Genomic DNA, 13177 nt, shown 5'->3' on the forward strand with positions numbered 1-13177 from the left:
CTGGAACCAGACGAGCTGAATTGTCATCACACACGGAAGGATTATGGCCCCCATGCGATCGGAGAGTCTATTCAGGCAGGGGGGGGGGGGTTACTGTACGATCGGAGGAGAGTGGCAGAGCAAGGAGAAGGGCAGGGGGTGGGGACGAGACCAAACGAGACGGCGATGAGATGAGAGGAATATAAGAAATGAACGTAATTCGGGCCCCTCGCCCCAGCACAGCAGCAAATATGGAATATAGTAGAAGCACTGTTCAGTCTTTGTCTGTTTCTTCACTTCTCATCGGCCTCCCCGCAACATGTTCGCCGCAATGGCCCCATGGGTCCCAGGCGGGAAGAAGGGAGGGCAGCTGCGGAATGGGCAAACACTCGGTTAGGGATAGATGGACACGGTCGCCAGGCCGGATAATTGCCATAGCCTCCTGCTTAGGCACCAGCTGGGTCTCTTCACAAGGTTCATCGATGCTGTCCCGGTTTAGACTGGCTGTCAGCATCCGGCATTAACCCGGTAAATCGTTGGCCAACCAGCGTGTGGAGGGCGCGTCAGCCAGCGGATGCATTCTGACGGAGCATATCGCATGATGCAGCAGTTCGCGATTTGCCCGTGGCCCTTTGACCAACGTTTCTCGGTGTGCAGCAGCCACATTGTTTGGCTGTGGCCGTCGCCATGGTGTGGGTGAGATTTTAGGGCATTTCTGGGCAGCGAGTGGAGCAGGCCAGAGAGGAGAGAAGAGGGGATGCTGCATTAGTGGCTTGTCGATGAGCGACCATCGTACCTTCTTCCGGTCAATCTCTGGGCAATCCAACCGTCACACCCCATTGGCATGTGTCAAAACATTTGGCTTTCACACACTGCACCGCCGTCATAATACCTGCTCGAAGAATAGCACTGACCTTTCCGCCCCTGCACGATCAACTCCCCGGCCAAGGATGCCAGTCCTGGCGATGATCCGGTCGGCAGATATGAGGCTCAATCCGGGTACCTGTTCCGCTCTGTCTGTCCTCGGCCGGGACTATACCTTGATATAGTAGATAGCTCGTTCGAGTCTACTAACTCGGTATACTTTTAGGGTGTGGGGCGATGGCTGCGGATCCCGGTCGATATTATCTTGATAGCATGCCGTTTTTAACTCTTTTCGACTAGCTCTGGAAAGAACTGTACTCGCGCTTGGCGACGTGTAAATGATGGATTATGACAGGATCGTGAAGAGGTTTCTAGGCCATGCAGATCCATCACACTTTACTTTCTATGGCCAGACTGCGTTTGCAATCGCTTAAGGCTCCCCATCGGTCAGACTGGCAATCGAATGAGCCCCATGAGCGATTGATCTCGCAAATTTGATGACTGCGACGGCGAGCGGGGAGAAAACCCAGCGGGGAGCAAAGTAGATAAGAGGGGACTCCGACCTGCCCTCTCCGTCGAGGTTTCGTTTCGCTCAACACGTTCATCAACACTGCGCCTCAGTAGTGCCGAATAAGTTATACAATGCAACTACTAACGACTGACGGCCTTGTTACCCGCGGTGGAGCACTGCAGAGCTCCCAGAATCTCGAAGGGACTGATCCTGTGGCCGTCGTGGGTTTTTCTTTGAGATTCCCTCAGGATGCCACCTCCCCGCAATCCTTCTGGAAAATCCTTCAAGAAGGACGATCCGTCACAACTGAAGTTCCCCCTGACCGATTCAATATAAATGGCTTCTACCACCCAGATGCGTCTCGGAATGACACAGTATGTATGATCATAGCTGGCGATAATACCGGGCCCTAACAGCATGACAGGTAAACGCGCGGGGCGGTCATTTCTTGAAAGAGAATGTGGCAGCCTTTGACGCACCGTTCTTCTCCATGAGTCCCGGTGAGGTGGAAAGCTTGGATCCTCAGCAACGGGGTCTTCTGGAAACAACGTACAGAGCCCTCGAGAATGGTAAGACTCTTAGGAAATCAGTATGAGACGTGGGTACTAAGAATCACGGCAGCTGGCATTCCCGTCGAAAGAGCAGCGGGCTCCGCCACCTCCGTGTATGTCGGGGCACTGGGAGTGGAGTACAACCGATTCTTCGAATTTGACGAAGAGGTCCAGGCCACGTACAAGGCTACCGGCAACTCGGGAGCCATCTTAGCCAACCGGCTGAGTTGGTTCTACGATCTGCGGGGCCCGAGTATGACCATTGAGACAGCTTGCTCTAGCAGCTTGATTGGCCTGCATCTTGCGTGTCAGAGCCTGCGATCGAAGGAGTCGCGAATGGTGAGCGAAACCCTGAAACGCTGAACTAATAGTCGCTGACATGGAATGTGTTTAGAGTTTGGTATGCGGTTCACAGCTCTATCTTGAACCGATGACAAGCGCGATCTCTCTCTCCGCTTTGCAATTCATCTCTCCTGACAGTCGCTGTCACAGCTTCGGAGCTGATGGTAACGGCTATGCCAAGGGCGAAGGGTTCGGCGTTCTGGTACTCAAGCGGCTGAGTGATGCTATAGCTGATGGCGATGTAATTCGGGCGGTGGTCCGGGCTACTGCGACGAACCAAGATGGCCGCACCCCCGGTATCTCTCAGCCAAGTCAGGCAGCACAGGAGAAGTTGATCCGGGAGGCGTACCGTTCGGGTGGTTTGGATCTCGCCTCAACCCGATTGTTTGAGGCCCATGGCCCGGGAACAAAATTGGGTGACCCCATTGAAGCAGGTGCTATCAAATCAGTCTTCCAGAAACATCGCAGCCCGGACGATCCGATGCACATTGGTGCAGTCAAGGCCAACATCGGCCATTTAGAAGCGACAGCTGGTCTCGCGGGATTGATAAAGACAATCCTGAGTCTGGAGAAAGGCATCATTCCCCCGATAGCGGGGCTGAAAGAGGTCAACCCTCGCATTCCAGCTGATGAATGGAATCTAAAGTTTCCGACGAAGCCGCTTCCATGGCCCACTGATGGCCTGCGGCGAGCGTCGGTCAACGCATTTGGCTATGGCGGATCGAATGCCCACGCTGTCCTGGATGACGCATACAACTACCTGCGGGAGCATGGCCTCGAAGCACACCACATCACTGTCAAAAGACCGCCCACCCTCGCCATCCTGGAGAATGGTGTGGCCAATGGCATTGCCAATGACCACAGTAACGGCCATACCAATGGCCACGCTAACGGTTACACGAACGGTCATGCAAATGCTCATACAAAGGGAGACCCAAATGGCAACGCAACCAATGACTATAATAGCCATAATAGAAATGGTGCGACAGTGTCTAACGGTACCTCGCATGAGGAGCCGGAGGAGACCCAATACGTTTTCACCTGGTCTGCCTCTGATTCAAACGGAATTGAGCGACTCGGAGCAGCATATGAAAATTACCTAAGTCTAATCGAACCTCAAGATGTCTCAGAAGAGTTTCTGCGGGACCTGGCCTACACCTTATCCAACAAACGAAGTGTTCTGCCATGGAAGACTTTCGCGTTGGCGGGAAACCTGGAAAGTCTCAAGACGCAGGTACAAACTCTGCCAAAGCCCGTGCGATCGTCCACAAGTCCGCGGATAAACTTTGTCTTTACAGGCCAAGGTGCGCAGTGGGCTCGAATGGGGATTGAGCTTTTGAAGTTCGAGACTTTCCGGCAAAGCATTCTAAAGGCGGACTCCTATCTGAAAGGACTCGGGAACTCCTGGTCGCTGATCGAAGAGCTTCATAAACCTGCAGATTCTTCTCAGATTGATAGCCCGGCGTTAGCACAGCCGCTATGTACAGCTCTGCAGGTAGCACTGGTGGAGCTCCTCGAAGGATGGGGAGTGGTTCCCTGGGGCGTGGTGGGCCATTCGTCGGGAGAGATTGCTGCTGCATTTTGCGCAGGAGCAATTTCTCGTGAATCAGCATGGACAATTGCCTATTTCCGTGGAGCACTGGCTGCTCGGGTAGCAGAGTCTAAAACTGGCGAACGTGGAGCTATGATGGCTGTTGGCCTAACTGCCTCTGAACTCCAGCCTCATATAGATGAGATCTCGGCCGTCCATGGTCAACAATGCCTGTCAATTGGTTGCATCAACAGCGCCAACAATATAACCGCGACAGGGTTGGATAAGTCTATCGACGTCCTCAAGGTCCGCCTAGATGAGAAGAAGGTGTTTGCCCGCAAGTTGAAAATTCCAGTTGCCTACCATTCTTCTCACATGCAAGTGATTGCTGAAGAATACAAGAGCCTTTTGCAGGGTATTTGCCAACCAAGGCAGTCTCCTCGGAAAGGCGAAGCACCTGTTTTTTGCTCATCAATCACAGGACAACCTGTCCCAGTCAAACAGCTCTCTCTGCCCCAATACTGGGTCAAGAACCTTGTGTCGACTGTCAGGTTTTCCGAAGCTCTTGGACAATTGTCCCAAGCCAGCCGCAATTCGGGGTCTAACACGCAAGTGGATCACTATGTTGAGATCGGCCCACATGCAGCTATGCAAAGAGCGGTCATGGACAATGTGCCTCAATCTGAAAACGTCAAATATGACTCAGCGATGCGGCGAGGTGTCTCAGGACTGAAATCCTTGCAGCAGCTCTCCGGAAAGCTTTGGACCGAGGGATACCCAGTCAGAATTGAAGCTGTCAACAGCTATGGGTCGAACCGATCGGCGAAAATGGTAGTAGATCTACCAGAGTACCCCTTCAACCATTCACAGACATACTGGCTCGAGAGTCGACTGTTCAAGAATTACAGAACTCGCGACAATATTCGACACGAGCTAGTCGGCATTCCCACGAATGACTGGAATCCGCTTGAGCCGAAGTTTCGCTTCACCATCCGGGTATCCGACCTTCCATGGCTCACGGACCATCGGGTGAGTACCAACTGATCACTATCTGTAAAGAGAATTCTGCTAACTGAACTGTAGTTGAATGGATCCCCGGTCTATCCTGCTGCGGGAATGGCAGTTATGGCTATAGAGGCTGCGAGGCATCTAGCCAAGCCAGGTCATGCAGTTAGAGGATACCGCCTGCGAAACGTAAGGATCTTCTCTGCTTTAGTCGTCCCTGAGACTCCTGAAGGGGTAGAAAGCCAGATCTTCCTGCGTAATGCAGAGAATAGTCGAACCACTGGTGTTCAGACAATTGAATGCAGAGAGTTCAATGTATATGTGTACTCAGACAATGAATGGCGGGAAGTCTGCGCTGGATCTGTCGTGACGGAATATGAAGAGACGCCCGACGAAGTGTACGGAGCAGACGAGCGAAGCCTGACAAAGGACTATTATCAGTCGATGTACCAACAAGCCCTTGACCGCTGTTCAGCGACGAGTACTCAGCAGGTTTTCTATGATGCTGGTCACAAGATCGGGTATGGTTTTGGTCCCCTATTCAATACTCTCCACGACCTAGCCTACGATCCGGAAGGGGACCAAGCTGTGGCCGTCGTTAAACCTGATGAGTGGAGAGGTAAAGTTCCCGAGAAGAACTCTCAGGTTCAGCCGCATATCATTCACCCCACAGCCTTGGACGGGGTGTTCCAAGTTACGGCAGTGGCGACCACCAAAGGTGGAACACAGCTTGGTCCATTACAGGCACCGACTCAATTGCGAGACTTCTGGATCTCACATGATCTCATCGAGCGCAAACCATCCACAAAGTTGAATATTCTGGCGCAGACGACGCTGCAAGCAGCTCGAGAAACCGACTCGTTCATTCTTGCCATCAATTCGGAGACGGGAGAACCAGCCATTGTGATAGACGGCTATCGGGTGACAACTGTGTCCAGCCTTAGCTACAAGCCATCCGAGAAACGCAACATCTTTTACAGGCTTGATTGGAAGCCTGATGTTGACCTTATTAGTAGCTCACAGACAGAGACTTACTGCTTGGACAAGGAGACAATGCCCGTGGAATGGAAGCCTTCCAAAAATGTGGTGACACTGCACTACATGTCGGAAATGTTGAAGGAGCTGGACGCCCAAGGCTACGAGACTACCTCCCCATACTTCCAGAGATACTTGGCCTGGGTGCGGTACCATTTCGATCTTCTGGGTGAGAGCAACCCTCTCCTTCAATCACCATGGAAAGATACATTCGCGGATGACAGTCGCCGCATGCAGTACTTGGCGGATTTCGCAGCAACAGGCCCGGTTGAGGGTGCGGTTAACTCGTTCTGCAAGCACCTCGCCGCGATTGTCCGCGAAGAAGTGGATCCGTTAGACCTCCTGTTCAATCAAGGCTTGGCGAAAGACCTGTACAAGGACGAGATCTTCGTAATCACCGCCAAGCGGATGGCGGTGTTCATGGATCTCCTTGCGCACAAGAATTCCAAGCTTGATATCCTTGAGATCGGTGCTGGTACTGGAAGTGGTACCCAACAAATTCTGTCGGCCTTGGGCAAACAGGGTAACGACAAAGGCGTGACTCCCAGATACCAATCCTACACCTTCACCGATATTTCTCCCGGGTTCTTTGAAAAGGCCAAGGCTAAGTTTTCCGATCATGTTGATCGCATGACTTTCCAGACACTGGATATCGAGCGAGACCCAGCTGCACAGGGATTCACACCGGGTGGATACGATGTCGTGATTGCTGCCACTGTGCTGCATGCTACACAAAGTGTCAGTGATACTCTGAGTCATGCCCGCTCCTTACTGAAGCCAGGCGGCTACATCATCCTCATGGAACCAACCAACAAACATGACACAGTGCTAAATGGCATTTGGGGAACACTTCCAGGATGGTGGAGATCAACGGAGGAGGACCGGAAGTGGTGCCCACTGTATTCTCGGGATGAATGGGATTATTACCTAAAACAGACCGGATACACTGGGGTGGAAATGGCAATCACTGACTTCCCAGATGCCGAGAACCATACCCTCAGCTTCCTCCTCTCTCGAGCATCTCATGAGGAATCAAACCAGCTTCAACTTCCGGAGTCGCTCTTTATTGCTGCCGAAACTGAGTTTCAGCTCAAGGTTGCGGGAGAAATTGCTTCCTACATCTCCTCTACGTTCGGGAAGAAATGCGACATCCTCACGCCTGATGCTATCTCCGAGCAAATTTCACAGTCGAATGTTTGTCTCTCACTGCTTGACCTGGGGCGCCCATTCCTAGCGGCAATGAGTGGGAAAGATTTTGCTCGCTTCAAGAGACTTGTGGACTTCTCAAGTCACATCTACTGGATAACGTCCGGTGCAGATGGAAACGCTCCCCTGCCAGAAAACGCAATGAGTTCCGGATTTAGCCGAGCGGCCATGCTTGAGAAGCCTGGTCTCTACTGGGCCAATTTGGACATTCAAGACATAGCCTGCGCAGGCAAAGCAATTTCGAGGGTTCTTCAGCGCTCATATGGGGTGTCTGGAGTTGAAAATTGGGAGGGTGATTATCTTGAGGCCAGCGACGTGACACTCATCCCTCGAGTGGTAGAAGCCAATGATATCAATGATTATGTATATTCTCAGACTGGCAACCGGGACATCGAGCGAAGGCAGCTTGGAAGGGAGCCATCTGAGGCTCTAGAAATTCAATTTTCTCCTGGGCAGCTTGGCAGTTTCCGGTACGCCAGGGATGAAACTCCAAGTAAGCCCCTCTCGGAAGACGAGGTGGAGGTGGCAGTCAAGGCCACGGGAGTCAACTTTGCCGACGTGATGTGCGTACTTGGACAGATCACAGACTCTTACATTGGACATGAGTATGGGGGTGTGGTCCGCCGAGTTGGTTCAGCAGTGAAAGATCTGGCCCCCGGGGATCGCGTTTGCGGTATGGCATCTGGGACATTCAAGACGTTCGTCCGGAACAAAGTCCACACCACCATTCCTATTCCGGATCATATCGCATTCACCGATGCCTTCCCAGCGGTGTGGCTGACAGCGCTGTACGGTATCACGCACCTGGGCCGCCTTCGTAAAGGCGAGTCTGTACTCATACACGCAGCCGCGGGCGCTGTCGGACAGGCTGCCATCCAGCTGGCACAGAATATTGGGGCGGATGTATTTGTGACGGTGAGTTCGTCGGTCAAGAAGAATCTTCTGCAAGAGCGTTACGGAATCCCTGGCGACCGTTTCTTCTCTAGCCGCAAATTGGCATTTGGGAAGCAGATCCTGCGCGCAACCAACGGTCGCGGTGTCGATGTCGTCCTCAACTCAAGCTCAGGTGAGGCGCTCGCAGAGACCTGGAGGTGTGTCGCGCCTTTGGGACGGTTCGTTGAGATTGGAAAGCGAGACATCTACTCTTTCCAGAAGCTTGCCATGTATCAATTCTCCAAGAACGTCACATTCTCATCGCTCGACCTACAGACAGTATACAAGAACCATCCGTCAGTTATTAAACAATTGATGGATGAGCTACATGAGCTGCTTTTTGCAAAGAAACTGGGTCCTCCTCACCCGGTAACACAGTTTTCGCGCGGAGAATTTGAGTCGGCCTTTCGCTACCTCCAGACGGGCCGTCATATGGGCAAGGCAGTCATCAATTGGGAGGAAGAGGCTGAAGTCTCGGTAGTTCCCAGTAATGATCCGGAATATGTCTTCAACTCTCAGGCCAGTTATATCATTGCTGGTGGGCTGGGCGGTATCGGCCGGAGTCTCTCGAGGTGGCTTTCCACTCGAGGGGTCAAGCATTTGATCTTACTGTCTCGCTCGGGCGCAGTTTCTGATGATGCTATTGAGCTAGTCAATGAGCTTACAGAAAGAGGTGTCAACGTTATCACTCCCAAGTGCGACGTCAGCAACGCGGATTCTCTGGCAAGCGCACTCAGTGATTGCGAGCGGACAATGCCCCGAGTCAAGGGAGTCATCCAGGCCTCCATGGTACTCAAGGTATGTTAACTGGGTCTATTTATCGTCGCATGGGTGTACCAGCTGACACTCTGCAGGACCGATTGTTTGACAACATGTCTCTGGCTGAATGGCAGGCAGTGCTCGACCCCAAGGTTGCTGGAACATGGAACCTTCATCACCATCTTCCAGCTGACATGGACTTTTTCGTCATCTTGTCGTCTCTGGGAGGTATGATTGGATCGAGAGGCCAGTCCCAGTACAATGCCGCTGCGACATTCCAGGATGCATTTGCTCGCCATAGATGGGCACACGGCCAGAAGTGCATATCTATTGATGTCGGACTACTCACGTCCGTCGGGTACGTAGCGGAACAAAAGGATGTGTCAGAGAGATGGGTCAACGCCGGTTTCGATGCCCTTTCCGAGAAGGAGCTTCACAGTGTTGTTGACTGGGCCTGCAATCCTCGCCTGAACGTGTCATCAGGATGGGAGACTCAGGTCCTCACAGCCCTCAACCGGCCCATGGCCATGATCAAGCAAGGCAAAGAACTGCTGCCTTACATGAAGCGGACCATGTACCGACATCTGCACCGGATGGACCAGAGCACCACTGCGTCCGCCCCTACCTCTGCTCAGGCTGTAGACTACGGGGCTCTGCTCGGGGATGCTGGTAATGTAGAAGAAGCAGGGGCCATTATTGCCACGGCTCTGGCTCAGAGACTCTCGCAAGCTCTCTCAGTACCGGAGGAGGATGTTGATATCAATAGGCCTGCTCATTCCTTCGGTGTGGACTCGCTGGTGGCCGTCGAGCTGCGGTTCTGGTTCGCGAATGAGATGAAGGCTGAGCTCTCGGTCTTCAATATTTTGGCGGACTGTAGCATTCGGGAGTTGGGTCAGCAAGCGGCTGGCAAGAGTCATTATGTGCAGAAGAGGCAGGAGAACTAAGAATACCTGTCATTTGTAATTTAGTATATGGTCGTTAGATTACATCAAATCGTTACGAAACTCAATTTCGAATGATCATCCCTAATCTTTCCTGAACAGTTGGGCTGTCAGCACTAATCCTTGCAGTGGCTCAAATAGTAAAGATGACTGGGTGCTGCTTGCTGCCTACCATGCAAGGTAACACTGCTACTGCTATAGTGTGACACTGTAAGCGGGTCCTGTCGGAATGTGCCTGCGTGTCTGACAGACTAAACTCAATGGCCCCTCATTTCCTCAGCCTTACTCAGATTCACTAGACTTAAAGACGGCAAGCCCCTCTGGCAGGCGCTGGCGCCTCCCAGATTGTCTTAAAAGCCATCCGAGCGATCATCGCTTCTTATTTCCTTGTGCGAAGGCAAATAGCAAAGACTCCGGACCTATAGTCGGTTCAGTCAGCATCAGTTGAAAGAATGACAAACGAAAAGCAAACCTGGTTTATTACTGGCTGCTCCAGTGGCTTCGGGGAGCAGTTTGTACGCCAACTTCGCGAACGGGGTGACAACGTCGTCGCCACAGGCCGGAATGCTGAGAGCAAACTTGCGCACCTGAAGGATACCGGTGCCACTATCCTTGAACTCGATGTTACGGCACCTCAGGAAGAGCTGAACGCGAAGTTTCAGCAGGCCATCGATATCTATGGGGGAGTCGATGTACTCGTGAACAACGCGGGGTACATTCAATGCGGGGCTATCGAGGAGCTCACGTGAGTTTTGGCCTGAGGGCTTCTAGTCTTTTTGTTTGATAATCTCATTTGGGAAGGATATGTTTGACTGACTGAGACGTTAGACCGGAGGATATGAAACGATCCCTCGACACTAACTTCCATGGGCCTATCAACCTGACCCGCGCTGCATTGCCGCATTTTCGCAGCAAGGGTGAGAAGGGTCAAGGTATGATCATTTACATGGGATCGCAGTCTGGTTTTTGGGGAGAGCCAGCTGCATCCGCGTACTGTGCCAGTAAATTCGCTTTAGAAGGTATGCTTTACCAGTCTGTCCATCTGCTCCCACACGACGAAGCTGACAGTAAAACTCTTTCCCACCACAGGAGCCGTTGAAAGTCTCTCGAAAGAGCTAGGCTGGCTTGCACCAGGCATTAAACCCCTCATTATAGAAGCAGGCATCTTCAGCACTGAAGTCATGAGGAATATCAACCATGTTCCTTACCGAGTCGATTTCTACCGGGGCCTTAACGACGCGTGTCGCGTGCGCGGAGAAGGCAACTACCGCAACCCACCGGGCAATGCCGTGGATTTGATTGCCAAGATCATCCAGATTGCGAAGGGAGAGGGTATTGCAGAGGGCAAAGAGATCCCATTGCGTGTGCCGTTTGGTAGTGATTCTCTTGGATTCCTTAAGGAGAAGGCGCGGGATATGATGCGCATTGCAGAGGAATGGGAAGAGATTGCCCGCAGCACTGATTTCCCGGATCACAAGGGACCTATGCCAGATATACCGGCTTGAAGTATGCTCCCATGAATTCTTTAGTGGGTCATTGGAAACTATGGAATAGGGTCTTATGTACCAACAAAATGATGACAATTGTTATGTTCTCGGTACTTGAATTAAAGTACACTCTGTACTTCCCATGGAAATCTAATGAGTGTCCACAACTTGATCAGCGGTCTCCTGAGCTCTGGTAGCCATTTATAAAGTACTCTAAATCCCTCACATGACTACTGGCCTTCAAAAAGGATAGGATTGCCCGACAGTGATTCAAAGACGCAATATATAAACGCACCGCATACAATTGTATTAGTATTAAGTGACACATCAGTCTTCATTATGATAAGCTTAGATAAAGGTGAAAAGGGGTGCTAAAGAGGGTGCAAGATGTTTTATATCAGTAATAAGACGACTTACCGTTTAGCAGCTGTGTTGCATGGTTACTGTCTTCAACTAGTTCTTGTTGATTGTTGCAGTAAGTTTATGTTATAATGAATAAAGTAATTGCTTGCTCAAGAAGCAACCGTCCCTACGGCAAATGAAAACTGTCACTTTATGAACCAGGGATAGCCAATGCCGATCCTTCATCAACCGTTGACAATCCATGACAAGAGCGAGCCAGTCAACTTCCCCAGTTTCCATCCGATCAGATAAGATCCACCGCGTACCTGCCAACATCCCGTCTCCAACTAACCCAAATCAGCTATTTTGCCCGAGCACCACATCCATAGCAAATAGCAAACAAGGTCCATCAATGAGAGCACAGCACGAAATGACGATCATCACTACCACTTTGGCATATATAGTGCCCCTCTCGCCACCGAAATGCAAACCCCACTAATCACTTTCATACCACAGAATCCACACAATGCATCTCTCTACGCTGTTCCTAACGTTCCTAACCCTCTCACCCACCCTCTCCCAACCAACATCACCCATATCCGTCACCCAACTCTTCAACTTCAGCACCTCCACTGACATCGAAAACGGCGCCATCGACCCTGTTACTAACACTCTTCTCATAACCACCTTCACCGACGCCCGTCTCTACGCTCTCGACCTCAATTACCCCCACCCCACCGCCAACCTCCTCACTTCCTTCTACCCCAACGCCACCGCCATCACTGGCATAGCCCCCATCGGCCACGGCAAGTACGCCATCACCGGCGGCGTCCGCGGCAGCTACCACTATTACAATGAAACTATCTACACCATAGACTTTGAGGCCTACGCAGCCAATGCCACTGCTTCCCCGGTCAGCAAAGCAGTCGCGCATCTCCCGCAGGCGATCATGCTCAATGGTCTCGCTTCTCTCCCACGCCGTCCCACCACTGTCCTAGCAGCGGATTCCCGTGTGGGGTGTATTTTCCGCATCGACACGCTGACCGGAACCTCGGACATCGTTGTCCAGAGCGACGCATTGTCGGCTCCGGCGAATGGGTCATCGGAGATCGGGATTAATGGATTGAAGACACACGGGGAGTATGCGTATTATACCAATACTGCGTTGAAAACTTTTGGAAGAGTGAAGATTACCGATGATGGTACTGCGGTGCCTGGGAAAGATGGCAAGGTTGAGGTGGAAGTTCTTGCCACGTTGAACCCCGGAAAGGAGGAATACCAGTGGGATGACTTCGATTTCGATAAGGAGGGGACAGCGTATGTGGCTATGGCAGGGTCGGGTGGTAGGGCAATCGGAACGATTAGTCCTGATGGTGATGTCGAGGTGTTGTTTACTAAGGTGATCCGTGGGCCGACTTCGGTGCATGTTGTTGAAAAGGAGGGGATGAGGAAGAAGTTGTATATCACTACTAATGGGAACGGTGGACAGGTTGTGGAGGCGGTGCTCTGAATGGAGTCAGTTACATAATGTGCCACTTAGAGTGGCTTAGCTTTGTGGTTGACCGTTTCTGTTTGAAGGACAACTGAAGAGGTTGAATTAGGTATCGATTCTCTGGTTGAGGGCTGGCTTTGTTTCTGTTCGTATTCACTGACTCACGATTTGACCCCGGCGAATGGGCAAACATGTTGCT

The 13177-nt window shown here is 51.8% G+C and overlaps 4 protein-coding genes across 4 annotated transcripts; 3 read left to right on the plus strand and 1 right to left on the minus strand.

The window, feature by feature from the left end:
• Positions 1-155: 155 nt before the first annotated feature.
• On the minus strand, positions 156-441 carry BDQ94DRAFT_136803 (uncharacterized protein). Its single transcript, XM_026764948.1, has one exon. It carries the CDS (start codon positions 413-415, stop codon positions 254-256), a length of 162 nt encoding a protein of 53 aa, XP_026630673.1. The 5' UTR covers positions 416-441; the 3' UTR covers positions 156-253.
• A 1044-nt stretch (positions 442-1485) lies between these two features.
• On the plus strand, positions 1486-9710 carry BDQ94DRAFT_182910 (type I polyketide synthase; the record flags this gene model as incomplete). The annotated part of the gene is made up of 6 exons (XM_026774268.1): positions 1486-1728; positions 1779-1923; positions 1976-2244; positions 2300-4807; positions 4862-8755; positions 8812-9710. The coding sequence occupies 6 exons, from the start codon at positions 1486-1488 to the stop codon at positions 9658-9660; spliced, it is 7908 nt and encodes a 2635-aa protein (XP_026630674.1). The 3' UTR covers positions 9661-9710.
• Positions 9711-10109: 399 nt separating this feature from the next.
• Positions 10110-11162, plus strand: BDQ94DRAFT_182912 (SDR family oxidoreductase; the record flags this gene model as incomplete). The annotated part of the gene is made up of 3 exons (XM_026774269.1): positions 10110-10402; positions 10486-10676; positions 10747-11162. 3 exons carry the CDS (start codon positions 10110-10112, stop codon positions 11160-11162), a joined length of 900 nt encoding a protein of 299 aa, XP_026630675.1.
• Positions 11163-12012: 850 nt separating this feature from the next.
• On the plus strand, positions 12013-12996 carry BDQ94DRAFT_166812 (uncharacterized protein; the record flags this gene model as incomplete). Its single annotated transcript, XM_026770639.1, has 1 exon — positions 12013-12996. One exon carries the CDS (start codon positions 12013-12015, stop codon positions 12994-12996), a length of 984 nt encoding a protein of 327 aa, XP_026630676.1.
• Between the last annotated feature and the right edge of the window lie 181 nt (positions 12997-13177).

This window comes from Aspergillus welwitschiae (assembly GCF_003344945.1).
Source record: "Aspergillus welwitschiae strain CBS 139.54b unplaced genomic scaffold BDQ94scaffold_4, whole genome shotgun sequence".
Classification (NCBI taxonomy): Eukaryota; Fungi; Ascomycota; class Eurotiomycetes; order Eurotiales; family Aspergillaceae; genus Aspergillus; species Aspergillus welwitschiae.

Coding starts and splice junctions, on each gene's coding strand:
- BDQ94DRAFT_136803 (XM_026764948.1), bottom strand. CDS start 415: ATGGCAATTATCCGGCCTGGCGACCGTGTCCATCTATCCCTAACCGAG.